Source organism: Erythrolamprus reginae, chromosome Z (genome assembly GCF_031021105.1).
Source record: "Erythrolamprus reginae isolate rEryReg1 chromosome Z, rEryReg1.hap1, whole genome shotgun sequence".
In the NCBI taxonomy this organism is placed as follows: domain Eukaryota; kingdom Metazoa; phylum Chordata; class Lepidosauria; order Squamata; family Dipsadidae; genus Erythrolamprus; species Erythrolamprus reginae.
The window spans coordinates 130,730,827-130,745,165 of NC_091963.1; the positions used below are offsets into that span (position 1 = coordinate 130,730,827).

The 14,339-nt window shown below is 41.6% G+C and overlaps 1 protein-coding gene across 3 annotated transcripts in view; it reads right to left on the bottom strand.

The window, feature by feature from the left end:
• The window catches only part of LOC139154847 (leukocyte immunoglobulin-like receptor subfamily B member 4A), a 35,238-nt gene extending 21,277 nt beyond the window's left edge, over window positions 1-13,961 (bottom strand). The window contains exons 1-3 of one of the 3 annotated variants that reach the window (XM_070729861.1): window positions 13,785-13,961; window positions 13,613-13,648; window positions 2,856-3,149 (exon numbers count right to left, since the gene is read on the bottom strand). In XM_070729861.1, coding sequence (XP_070585962.1) covers window positions 2,856-3,149; window positions 13,613-13,648; window positions 13,785-13,815 — 361 coding nt within the window. In that variant the 5' untranslated portion in view covers window positions 13,816-13,961. The remainder of the gene's footprint in view (window positions 1-2,855; window positions 3,150-13,612; window positions 13,649-13,784) is intronic. The other 2 variants (XM_070729863.1, XM_070729862.1) reach the window with 2 other exon arrangements.
• Between the last annotated feature and the right edge of the window lie 378 nt (window positions 13,962-14,339).

Here is a 14,339-nt window from a genome sequence, read left to right on the forward strand (position 1 = left end):
GGGAATCCCAGCAGTGCAAAAATGGGTGCTTCGCTGGCAATGGAAGTCCGGAGGTGGGGCATGCCAGCAGCGGCAGTGGGTTTGTAAGGTGTAAATAGTTTGTAAGAAGAGGCAAAAAAATCTTAAATCCTGGGTTTGTATCTCGAAAAGTTTGTATGACGAGGCGTTTGTAAGACGAGATATCACTGTATCTCCTCCTTCATTCAGTCATAAATAACATCTTTCCCTTTTCAGTTTTGTGGCAAGAAAAGGATCCTCTTCTCCATTCTCAGGGGCAGCATACAAATCTAATAAATTATTATTATTATTATTATTATTATTATTATTATTATTATTATTATTCCCCTGAAAAAAAATTGATGAGAAAGCCTATGTATTTCTTCTCCACTCTACTGTTTTATCCAAGGGCCAAGCATCCAAATCTCCCTTAACCTAAATTTGTGTCTTCAAAGTGATATATTAATCAATGTCAGCTTACAGCAGAGCTGGGTTCCTGCAGTTCAGACCGGTTCTACAGAACCTGTAGTAACTTGACAGTCTGGCAGTGCCCCATGCTTGTCCCCACCCCCCAAAGCCAGTTCTTTTGATGGCACCACAGGATCTGCCATCTTGGTTTTTTGCTTCTGCGCAGCACAGAAACTTTTTTTTTTATTAAAGTACTGGGCATATGCAGAGGGTCATTTCTGTGAAAGCGTGCACTTCTGTCGTGATCATAGTTCCCTCTAAGCTGAGCAGTGAGCAATCGCTCACTTAAAAATCATCATCAACTCAGAGTTTTTCAAACCTGCCCAGAAGCCGAGAGGGAAGGAAAGAGAGAGAAAGAGAGGAAGAGAGAGAAACACTTGACCCCGGGACACTGCAACCATCATAAATATGAACCACTTGCCAACCATCCAAATTTTTATCATGTGACCACGGGGATGTTGCATGTAAAATAACTGTTGCAAGCATAGTTCCCTCTAAGCTGAGCAGTGAGCAATCACTCACTTAAAAATCATCATCAACTCAGAGTTTTCCAAACCTGCCCAGAAGCCGAGAGGGAAAGAGTGAGAGGGAAGGAGAGAGAGAGGAAGAGAGAGAAACAGATAGAAAAAAAAGAGGAAGGAAAAGAGAAAGAAAAAGAATGGGAGTAAGGAAGAGAGAAAGAAAATCAAAATCTAGTTTGAAACTAGCTCAACTATTTAAGTGGCATTTTGATATTGATAGAGTTGCCCTATTATGAACTCACTGTTATAGACACACAGTACAGTATTTTATTTTGAAATTCTCTGAGGCAAAACAGGGTGGGTTTTTTGTTTGTTTGTTTGTTTGTTTGTTTGTTTATTTATTTATTTATTTGTTTGTTTGTTTGTTTGTTTGTTTGTTTGTTTATTTATTTATTTATTTATTTATTTATTTATTTATTGTTTCTGAGCCGCCCAGTCCCGAAGGGACTGCCGCTCAGACACTATACTTTTCCGCCCCCCCCCCAAAAAAAAATTAGAGGGAACACTGGTCGTGATGCAAACTGCTGGGGAAAGTAAGTAGAATCCACCCTTAGCTTACAGAGAGTGGCATCTATAAAATTAAAAAGATATCAAAGCGAAGTTATAGGTGCCATGATGTAGATGCGCAAATGGCTGCATTGTGTCATGAGGTCAACAACATCTGATGCAAAGATGTAACGTACCCCATTTCTATTTTGCTACCTTTATGCACATGTAGAAACTCTTTGTCCAACCCCATGGGGGCCCAAGCATAGGTACGGAATTGGCACTTCAAGGACCAGAAAAGAACCCAATTCATATCAGAGTAAGAAAAGGAACCAGTTTTAATCTGGATGGCCTCACTATGGACACAGAAGGGAAGTTTCTTGCAAAATGCTTGGATATTTTAACAGAAGAAATTTGGCTTTCCATTCAGGCATTACAAACGCTAATTCCCCACCTCCTGTTCCAGTGTTCAGAGTGGTGGGCTACCAAAGGGCTACCTAAATTTTTACTACTACACTGTGTGCGTGGCTTACACAGGATGCCCTGCATTTTCTTTCAACATCTTTCAGTGCAAATTGGGTGCTCTGGGGTTGAGCTCCATTTCCACTATCCCACTGCGCCCCCCCTGTCCCTCCCCCATCCAGGCAGCAGCCCACCCCTGGTGCTCCCTCTTCCTTCCTTTTCACAATAACAACCCTGTGAGATAAGTTGGGTGATAGAGAACAAACAAGAAAATTTTCTTTTAGGTTTAATGGAAAAGGTTTTTTCAGGGAACTTTGGTGTTATATATGTTGACAACAGCAATATTACTTTATGCGATGAAATGGAAGGACATTTCAATCCCCCCAATGGATAAATGGTTGCAAAAGTAATGGAATTAGCAGAGATGGCCAAATTGACAGCTTTGATTTAAACACACACACAAAATTACTTTTGTTTCTACTTGGACACCGCTTCTGGACTTTGTGCTTCAAATGGGAAAAATGATACTTTGATTTTGGGGTTTACTGATTAGATAGGTTTGTTGTTATAGAAATGATACTTTATACTATTACATAAAAGTAAAAAAGTTGAGTATTGATGTTATTGTCATATCTTACTGCATCAAAAAGAATTTTTTCTTCCCCCCCTTCTTTTCTACACTTTTCTCTTCCCTTTTCCCTCCCCATTTTTACTATTAATACTTTTGTATTTTTGTCTTTTATATTATAGGGGAATAAAAGGGGTAAAATAAAAAAAAATGGCATGGGGGAGAGCAATTTGCCAAAAATTATCTTATGAGCTTCTCTAACCTGGAAAGGAAATATTTGGCTGGTTCAAAATTGTGAAACTCTATGTAGTGCCAGTTTTGTGAAAATCAAACAATCACTGAGCAGAAATCACCTGTTACATTGAGATAGATGCTATCACTGAAGGATGAGCATGGCCCTTGGTACAGGCAAATTCTGCAGTTGTACATGCCCCCCTGTGATTTGCTAGAAAGGGAGAAGGAAAATTCAGCTTGATTGGATGTCTCCTTAAATCCTATAGTTTCTAATGTCTGAAACCTTGTAAATCTGGTGAGATAGAATTTTCCCCAAAAATTGTCTTGACTCCTGCAGAAGATGGCGACATTTTTTCCCAAAGCAACAATCCCATTGAAGCTGGTAGATATCAAAGGTGTGGGAAGAGTTTGACCTGGACAAGACAAAAAACAATAATAAATGTGGATAAAATGTGGAAGGCAGAGCATCTATTTATCCTTAGAAATGGAACAATTAAAGGCAAAATCAGGACTTTTTCTGTGTTTGGAAGCAGTACTTTTCTTTATGAAGAAAAGCCAATACTTTTTGGAAGAAATGATTTCCATCAGGAGCACTTAACAAGAGAACACACTAATAATATCTATTTTGTTGCCATATATTACCATTTTCATGTCTTCAGATTTTTGATACCATTGATTATATACTGCAATAGCGTTCAGCAAATAGGTCGATGTGTTTAAGCCTAGATAATAAACTAGGGAAGATTTTACTCCATATCACCAACTTCTACTTTATTCAATATTTTATATTTTAAATTTTCTAGTTCTGAATTGAGTATTTATTATTTATTCTATTTATTATTTATTCTAGGACATTGTACATAGATTGCAACATCCAGAGGGTGTCTTTTTAAATATAACCTATGCCCAACTTCTATTATTGGTCAATACCAGCTGGTATTTCTTTTTATATGAAAGAATTCAGTTCTGAATTCTTTTTGTGGGCTTTCTTTTTCCTGTGCTCTCTCTTTTGTTTCTTCTCTCTAGATATTTAATAGAGACATTTTTAGTAATGCTGAGTCAAACATTTCAAATCTGAAGTCCGCTTATTTTAAAAAAAACCTGATCTGCCTTTAGAGTGTGCTATTTTGAACTCGAAACTAGGCATTTGGCTTTGAAATGTTTTGCACACCTGTGATTTACTGCCTTTGCAAAAATTATCTTTGAAAGTAAACAAGAATTATTTTCTTCATGCTTAGCTTTAGAATTACTATCCCCTAAACACAGTTAAAAGGTGAGATATATACCTGAACTCAGAAAAAGAGCATGCAGCATATTGCGTTGGATGGGGAATGAACACTCAAACACAAGAGCTGGATGAAAATGGGTCACTTTATTGAATTACAGAAAGAGACCTGCAGAGGAAACTAAATGGGGCGGAATACCTGACACAATATACCTGGGCAACTAATGGGCGTAACTCCTTGCTTGGTAAGTGTTCTGTCGAGTTCTCTGGTAGAATCCTCCCGAAAATGCACACATACAATTTCAGACACACACACGTTTGAAAATTCAAAACAATGTTCTTTATACCGAAAATGCAAATAAACGAAGCCCTCTTTTTGTATAGCAAAGAGCACTTGTCTCCAAACAAACTGGTAATTTGTACAAGTCCCTTATAAGTTCTGAGATACTTAGCTTGCAACTGTGAGGCCAGTCACAGTCCTTCTTCTTTCACAAATTGAAACACACTTTGCCCTGGTTTAGTTTCAAAGCAGGGAAAAATCAGCACACAAAGGTCAAAGTCAGCAAAGCAGGCACGAAACACAACGATCAGATAATCCTCCACAATGGCCAAACCCACAGGCTGCTATTTATAGAAGCCTCACTAATTGCCACAGCCCCACCCAACCACAGGTGGTCTCATTTTCTTTGATAATAATCTCTCAGTTGTTGGTGCCTATGCATCACTCTCCTCATGCGTGGCTGTATCATTAACTTTTTTTCTGAATCCAAGGAGGAGCTAGATAATTAATCTCCTTCTGAGCTGTCTGCCACACTCTCCTCCTCCCTGTCACTCATGTCTTCTTGGTCAGAGGAGCCTGCATCAGCAGATTCCACCGGGAGCAAAACAGGCCTGCAGCATGTGGATGTCCCCCCCACATCCACAGTCCTTGGGGCAGGAGCTGGGCCAGAGCTAACCCCAACAGTAAGGGTGAAGCATGACATGCCTTCACCCAAATGTAAAGCCATGCCCAGCGTGTGGGAGGGCTCACCCCCATGACCCAGAACCGGAAATGATGTGGATGAGCCCCAAGTGTTCCTCCTTCCCACCGCTCCATCCAGTGAGGAAGCATGACTTGTGTGACGAAGGAACCCATCACCTTTCAAAAGATGCCCAAGGGGGAATACCCAGATGCTACTGACAACCTTTCCCCCCCCCCCCCGTTTCGGCCAAATAGTGACCAATAATAAAATTAATTCAAATCAACCTATTTACAAACCAATACACCCCTAAACCCTTAAACTTCACACATGACCAGGATGGAGAAAGTGAAAAAACAATCTGACATAAACTTACTAGATTGCAAAAAATTCCTTCTCGGCCCCTATGGGCGACCTCTTGAAAGACATCCTGGATATAGCTGAGAGTGGGTGGGTGGGTGATTGATCGGGAGGTGAGCAGGGAGCGAAAAGGGGAGAGGGCGAGAAGAGCAAGCCCTGAAATAGGCCTGCTAACCACGCCCCTCTCTCCCATCATCCCCTGCAAGCCAGTTACGGCTCGAGGGAACTCCCCCGCCTCCTGAGGGCAACAATCAGCTGGTAGGTGCTGAAAACACCCCTCCCATCCTGTGGAATGTCAGGCCGGCAGTGTTATTCTGTGGAATGTTGGGCCGGCAGTATATAACACTGCCGGCCCTCTTCTGTAACTCGGCGTGCTGCAATAGCAGCATGTGGGCATACCTGCGCTGCGCGTAAGCATGCCCAGCTGGGAGGTGGTGTTATCGCCCCTCCTTGCCGCTGCAAATGTCGTCCGGGCGATGATTTCACCTGGCCTCTCAATTATGGGAACTAGAAAGAATATTGTGGGAGATAATAGAAAGAAATACAACTAAATCACCTTTATACCTAGGGAATTCAATATACCATTTGGTATATTTCTGTTCCTATAAATCCCCCTAGTTTTCACCATATCCAAAACAGTTTCCAAATGATATTGCAAATTATAACAGTAATTCAAAATCAATATTATTTCTTCACACACAGACGGGATTACACAGAATTATACTGAAATTTTCCCTCCATGTTTGAAACACAATTAAAGTGCTCTGTAGAATCTGAAATTGGCAAGACTTCCCTTGGTCTGGAGTATTAACAGATGGTCGCAAATACATATTCATCGAGTGAAGGAACTGTATGAAAAGCATGGAAAAAGCAGAAAATATAATAAGCCAAACCAAAAGAGGCAGGAGATAAGGAAAAGGAGTTTAAACCAGGTTTACCACTATATGTTTCACTACACAACAGCTTATTTTTGTTCTTGTAAATTACTATCCTTGCTTTCACTAAAAAGCTTCATAAGTATCTTTGTTCTTTAAATGAACCACTTTTAACTCGTTCAGGATCGAATAAGCTCCATCTCATCATCATTTGGCTCTCATCTAGATATTTGTTTTTAGAAGAATTAAATTATATTAAACTTTTAAATAGGACCAAAGAAGACTTATAAAAATGGTCCAAATTAAATCTATCTTTAATGGGAAGGATTAACACTATAAAATCTAATATACTTCCGAGATGGTTGTACCTCTTTCAAATGGCACCAATCCAATTGGATAAAAAAAAATTCTCAAACGTAAATAGAACAATCTCTAAATTTATTTGGCACAACAAAAAACCAAGAATAAGTATAAAAGCACTGCAGGATTCGAGACTGAGAGGAGGATTTGGTCTTCTGAACTTAGAATTATATTATGAGGCTACAATATTACTGTGGATTAAATAATGGATTAAATTGGACAACAATAGAATTTTAGCAATAGAGGGACATAATATTAATGAGGGATGGCATGCACACCTGTGGGAAAGAGAGCACATCAAACACTCACAATTTAGACAACACCAGATACGGAATATCTTACTTGAACATTGGAGAAAAGTAAGGAAAAAACATTACAGAGAAGTGCCTAGATGGCTATCTACATTGGAAGCTCAAATACATCTGAATATAATTAATAAAAACCAAATTAAAACATATGAAGAACCTTTAGATTCCAAGGGATTCTTAAAATCCAGAGAAAAACTCAAAAGTGAAGGCCTGGAGTTAGATTGGTTACCATATTTTCAGGTACAAAGTAGATATAAAAAAGACCTAATTGAATTTGGAATATGTAAAAAACCTAGTGAAATAGATAAAATCTTAATAGGATCAGATCATTTCCCCCCCCCAAAATGTACAATTATTTACTAAATTATGAAAATACAGAGGAAGTAGTTATGATAGCATGGATGACAAATTTTGGTTATTCTATTCAGTTAGATGATTGGGAAAAATTATGGAAAATTAATTATAAGATGACATTGTCGGTATCGTATAATTTTTTTTTACATAAGATGTTTTATTGGTGGCATCATGCTCTAGCACGTTTAGCCAAAATTCATCCAAACATAAGTAATAAGTGCTGGAAATGCAAATCTGCCATAGGTATGTATTATCATATTTGGTGGTTATGTCCGGAAGCAGAAAAATTTTGGTCTAGAACTCAAAACTGGTTGAAAGAAATGTTAAATTATCAATTGGAAATGAAACCGGGAATGTATCTTTTGGGAATAATTAGAGGACAGCATAGTAAGGAAGACTACTACTTGAGAACACATATATTAACATCAGCAAGGTTGGTGTTTGCACAAACTTGGAAAAAGGAAAATATACCAAATGAAGAAATGGTGATTAGGAAAATGCTAGATTGTGCTAAATTAAGCAAATTAACATATTAATTACAGAATAAACAAAATAAAGACTACTATACAGTTTGGGGGAAATTATATAGCTGGATAGAAAAAAAAATTGAACTAACATTTAAGAAAAAGAATGAATCAATGGAAACAGAATTGTAAAGTATTAAGCAAATTCATTTTGTGATTATATATAAAAGGAGCTGTGACGTTCCTTCAATATACCAGGGTGATCCGACATAAAAAACATATAGCCTTTCCACGGTACAGAGCTGAAGGGATCAGGTCTGGTGGCTCAGCTGTTAATTCTCTGCTTTACAAGGCAGAAACTGCCGGATCAAATCCCAGTAAGGATGTGGCTAGCTGATGAGGCCAGAACAAGGCCGAAATGGTGCCATCCTAGTCTCCCTTAATTTTAAAATTTCAGAAAAAAAACCATGTGATACATACAGAATATAGTTGTCGGTTATGAATAAATTAACTGCCTTGAAATGGCCCTGGGTTGGGACTAGAGGCAAAAAAGGAGCTGTGACGTTCCTTCAATATACCAGGGTGATCCGACATAAAAAACATATAGCCCCTCCCTGGTACAGAGCTGAAGGGATCAGGTCTGGTGGCTCAGCTGTTAATTTGAAGCTGCCGGATCAAATCCCAGTAAGGGTGTGGTTAGCTGATGAGGCCAGAACAAGGCCGAAATGGTGCCATCCTAGTCTCTCTTAATTTTAAAATTTCAGCAAAAAAGCATGTGATAATATATACCGTGTTTCCCCGATAGTAAGACACCCCCGATTGTAAGATGTATCGGGGGTTTCAGGGGGGTCGGCTAATATAAGCCGTACCCCGAAAGTAAGACATATGTCTTACTTTCGGGGAAACATGGGGGTATTGCCGGGGGGGGGGAGCCCGATGACGTCACTTCCAACCTCCACGCGCGCCCCTCGCCTTCGCCTCGCCGCGGCGCCACTGCCTCTTCCCCGGCTTGGCAAAGCGAAGGACGGCGCTGGTCCGAAGCGAGCCGAGCGGGCAGCGGCTTGCAGCGAAGGCGCTCGTCCCATCAACCGAGTCCTGCCGAGGCTCGGCTGCAAGCGGCCAGCGAGGCCGACCGGCTCCGAGGCGAGCGGCCGGAGCTGCGCCTTCCTTCGCCTTGCCGCGGCGCCACCGCCTCTTCCCCGGCTTGGCAAAGCGAAGGACGGCGCTGGTGCGAAGCGAGCCGAGTGGGCGGCGGCTTGCAGCAAAGGCGCTTGTCCCAGCAACCGAGTCCTGCCGAGGCTCGGCTGCAAGCGGCCAGCGAGGCCGACCGGCTCCAAGGCGAGCGGCTGGAGCTGCGCCCTCCTTCGCCTGCCTCCTTTCCGGCAGGCAGGTGGGGCTGCCCAACTGCGCAGAGCGGCTCCTCCCCTCCAGACACACGCTTCCCCGACACGCATCTGCGGCTCCACGCGTGCACGCCGCTTGGAGCCCTGAGGTTGAACTTGGAAAAGGGCTCACGAGGCTCCTGTCCCACGGCTGCCCTTCTGGACTCTGGGGAGATGCCTTCAGGAACACGACCCTTTCAATTTTTTTCCAATGTAAGACATACCCCGAAAGTAAGACGTAGTGGGGCTTTTGGGGGTAAAAAGAAAGTAAGACACTGTCTTACTTTCGGGGAAACACGGTATATATATAAAAGTGTGTCTGTATGTTTTGTTTTGTTTGTTTATTATTAAAATAAATAATAAAAAACCCCATTCTATTTCTTCCCTCCATCTCAATGGAACATTTTTGCTTATCCTCCTTTTTTTCCTTTTGTGATTTCATCTTCATTCCATGTCAATTTATGATAAAACGTCAGTGTGCTTCATACTATGTGCAATGTGATAAAATTAGTAACAGATAAAATTAGGACTTGTTTGTTGCTTTCCTCTCTAACTTCCTTGAAAAGGGGGCAGAAGCTCCCCTTTTGACTTCTTTTGAGATGAAGTAGAATTCTGAAGAAGTAAAATTATATTTTGAAAGAACACTAATTCTTTTTCAGATTACAAAGAAAAAGGAACTGAATATAATTGAGTGGAAAATATATTTTATAGTGAATTTTAATTGAGGAGTAAGAAAGTGTAGGACTCTAGTTCACTCTCAGGATCTATAGGGCAAACTGGATAAGTTTAATTGACATATCATACATGGACTAGCAAAACACAGTGTTACCTCTACTTAAGAACGCCTCTACTTAAGAACTTTTCCAAGATTTTTTTGCCCCTTCCTAAGAACCATTTTCTACTTAAGAACCTGAGCCCGGAAAAATTTCCCAGGAAATTTGAGAGCAGCACAAAGGCCTGGCCAGTTTCCTGCCATTCCCCCTATAATCCTGGCTATCTCGGGTTTTTCTGGGCTGCCAGAGGAGCCTTTCAGTGGTGCTTAAGGAGGCTTTGGCAGTCCAGAGCGAACAAAGCATTTTTCTTTCTCTGGGCGCCCAGAAAAAAGAAATGCTCCCTTCGCTCTGGGCAGTGATTATCCTCCTCCTCTTCTTCCTCCTCCTCTTCCCACCCAAATTCCAAATTTTTATTTGTTTCCTAATCAGTTTGCACGCATTATTTGCTTTTACACTGATTCCTATGGGAAAAATTGCTTCTACTTACAAACTTTTCTACTTAAGAACCTGGTCACGGAACGAATTAAGTTCTTAAGTAGAGGTACCACTGTATATGTTAACATTAGATTGGTGGTTCAAATACCTATGCTTAGACCATCTAATCACAGAAGTTCAACATCAATATTGCAAAAACAACAACAATGAGATACTGGATCAGTAAATGCCCTCAGCTTACTGCCAGTCATGAGGTAATCTACAGCAGGGGTCCCCAACTGGTGGACTGAGGAATCATTACCTGGCCTTGAGCACACATGACACCATTTCCTGCCCCTCCCCCCAACTGGTTCACAAAACCAAAAAGGTTGCGGAACTCTGATCTACAGTTTGATATTGGATCCCACAATCACATTCATGGGAGGATATTATGCCTCATTTATACAGAGAGTCTCATAGATATCATGTAAGGTGTGAATCCGATTCAGAATTGTTATTTCCTGATGTGGTAGTTCAAAGCCTGGCAACTTTTTAATGGGGTCATTTATATCAGCAAGGAAAGGATTATATGGGAGTGGGAGTTGTTTAAAAGAAGGAATAGTTTTTTTGGAGGGGAGAGATCTGAGGGAATTATGTAAAGTGGGGAACTGAACTTGTTTTTATCATGTTACCATGTTCATGACAAGAAGTCCTGGAAATTACACCGCTGGCCGGTTCAGTGACTGGCGGGGAGTTGCGCCGGGGCTGGGAGAATGCAGTGCGCCTCTATGACACGTTTCCATGGCCGGCGGTCTTGCGAGTATCGCGAGACCGCCGGCCTGGCGTTGCACGATATATTGTGCAATTTCCGGGTCTGGGGAGGGCAGTGCTGGCCGGCCCTATTTAAGGGGTCGGGCCGCTCTACCTTTTCTTTTCCCTTCCCGGACCCGACGGAGCACCGAATACCCACCCGCCCTCCCTATCTTTCAGTGTGCCTGCTGGAGTCACCCTCTAGAGGCCGTATAGGAATTTTTTGCAGTTCCAGCATTTTTAGCTTTGACTGTTTTTTCGCCTATACCACACTGTGGAGCAGGGATGGTGATTGGGGTGCCTCGCTTTCAGAGTTTAATTCGGTCAATTGGCACTTTCCCTTTGGTCACTGGGGTTTATTTGGCAGGTAAGGAGTGGAAAAAAGGGGAGTATAGCAACTGCGAGTTCTCCTTTGGGCAGCTTTTAAAGACGAAGGGCAGCCTCTCGCCAGGAACTTAAGGTACCTAGCGGCCGGAGCAATTGGAGGGGGGATGCCCTGGGGACTCACCTTACATAATAACCAGACAGGAATTGGATGGTGAGCCCTCCCACACGCTTAGCGTGGCCAGGTAACAGGCAAAGGCATTGGCCCCTCGCCTGTTTCAGCAAGGAGCTATGCCCTGAGTTGTCCAGGAATGTTATGTACATTTATTTTCCGCCCCAAATGTTTGTTACTGGCCTCTGCAGGTCCAAGTCATTTGTAAATAAGTTTAAATGTTTCTGATTGGTTTTATGCAAATAAAGTGACCCCATTTAATTCCAGCTACTTGTTGTCCGTGTTCTTACTCTGCATTCGGCGCAATACTCTTTCTACTTCAGCCATAACATTTGATACCAATGTACACATAATTTTCTACTTGGTATAATTTTTCATCATAACTTGCAGTTCATCACTCTATTTGCATTGTCAAATACAGCCTGCCTGCTCTTTGCTTTATGAGACGTTATTTCAAATATTCACTGCAAATCATTCATTTTTTCATCATTTGCAAACTGTGCACAGAAAGTTGTACACAAAATACCAAAAGTGCAGCAAAACTACACACAAACATTACCACATCTTATCTTGAATAGGTTCTCTCTAAATTATGCTAAACCAGGAGTACCCTAATGCATAGATATCCCTACAATTCAGTTTGATAATCTAATTAAGTAAACCGTGATCCTGAACTGTGGTCCTGGTGATAAATTATGGACAGCTGGAGCAACTAGCAGAGAAATGATATAAAACCAGGCACATCACTAGAAGCTAAAGTCATACGGTCATGTCTGATTTAACTTGGACATGTCATGCATGCAAATTCATTGGGGAAGTCAATGATGCCAGGAATGGTTAGTGGAACTAGAAGAAGGGGCAAGCAAAGAGCACACTGGTTTGTTAACATAAAATTTGATATGAAGTTAAACATCCCATAATTTTAAAAAGCTGTGCTTGACAGGGTAGCATGGAGAGCATTTGCCTATAAAATCGCCAAGAGTCAGACATGACTAAATGGTTAAAAGAGCAAGACTGAGAACCATGTATGGACACATGTTTAGCCAAGTTAAAGTAGCTTGAACTGAAAACAACATAGTACAGTACAAAAGACAAAAGAAAAATTAAAAGTAGTTGAACTCCAGGCATAGTATAGATGCATCCACCAATTTTAATGGGACTAATTCAGAATTTTGTTCCAGTTCAGTCATTCAATCATGGCCCAGCCAGAGTTGCTACACAGTGAAATGGACAACATTTATTAGATTTGTATGCCGCCCCGAGTCTACGGAAAGGGGCGGCATACAAATCTAATAAATAAAATAAATAAATAAACATATAAATTTAATAAATAAATACATTTCCAAGAAAGAGTGGGAAAGGCATTCCCCGCAAGTATCTGAAGAGCAAGGGATTCCTCCAAAACTTTACTGCAGAATAGACTTTTGAAATAAATACGAAGACCCTTGTGGCCAATTCCTAGGAATAAAATATTCATCAGTGGAAGTGTCGGATTGTTGGAGTGCTTACATTATGCCTCTGTCTAAGACAGTGATGGCGAACCTATGGCCTGGGTGCCACAGATGGCACATGGAGCCATATCTGCTGGCACACGAGCTGTTGCCCTAGCTTAGCTCCAATGTGCATGTATGTTCTGTCCAGCTGATTTTTGGCTCACACAAAGGCTCTGGGAGGGTATTTTTGGTTTCCAAAGAGCCTCTGGGGGAACGGGGGAGGGCATTTTTACCCTCCCTTGGCTTCAGGGAAGTCTTTTGTATCCAGAGGAGGGTGAAACATGAGCCTACTGGGCTCAGCAGAAGTTGAGAAACAGGCTGTTCCCAGCCCCAGAGCACCTCTGGGGGTGGTGGGGCTGGGGGAAGCAGTTTTCGTCCTCCACAATCATAGAATTATGGGTGTGGCCATTCGTGCATGCGTGACAGCATGCGTGCATGCTCTTTCTGCACCTGAGGGAAAAAAGGTTCGCCATCACTGGTCTAAGCCAAAAACCCTCATTATGTAACAGTTATTTCAAAGGGTAGCATCCCAGAAAGTTAATCCCCAGAACTTCCCAGCATTTGGAAGAAAAGATGTAAAACATTTCCACCATATTGACTCACCTCTAGAGGTACAACACTGCCTGGTCAACCACCATCCTGGAAAGAAGATCAGGCCATTAAAGGCACAGTAACCAAGAAATAAGAAACAATATTAAGTCCCTCCCTACACCACCACCACCACTCTATCGAAAAGCATATAAGATTATCTTTCCCTTCTGGGTCAGATACCAACCAAAGAAGAAGATGTTGAGGGAAAGCTTCATCTTCAAAATTCCATCAGTCCTATAGCCAGGATAGTCTTCTCAGCTCTTCTCATGGGCAGAAAATGGTCCCCACTGAGGATTTGTACCTCCTAACACACAACACGGACTGGACTGTGTAGATCATAGTGTCCAACCGTGACTTCTGTGCAATCTTATTTTGAACTTGTTCCCAGCCAACAGGCCATGTCATCTGCAAAACCACATCCCCTTTTTTCTATTGCGAAACATAAGATGCACCAAGGAGGAGGAATATGCTTAGTACACCCACAATTATGCGGATTTTGCAAAATGACGCTGATGTTAATAATTCCCCGCCCGCCACCCCCCACCCCTCGTTAGCAGCATCAAGAGCTTCACTTTTCTCAGGAAAATAATTACGATTTCTGTAACGGTGAACATCTGGCTTAGTGTTTTTTTCTTCTTTTTCTTTATCCTCTATGAGACTGATTCCAATGTGGGTGGGATGGTGTGAAGAAGCGCCCACTTTGGTGGATGATGCCCTGTTCTGTAAAGAGAAGGAAAAT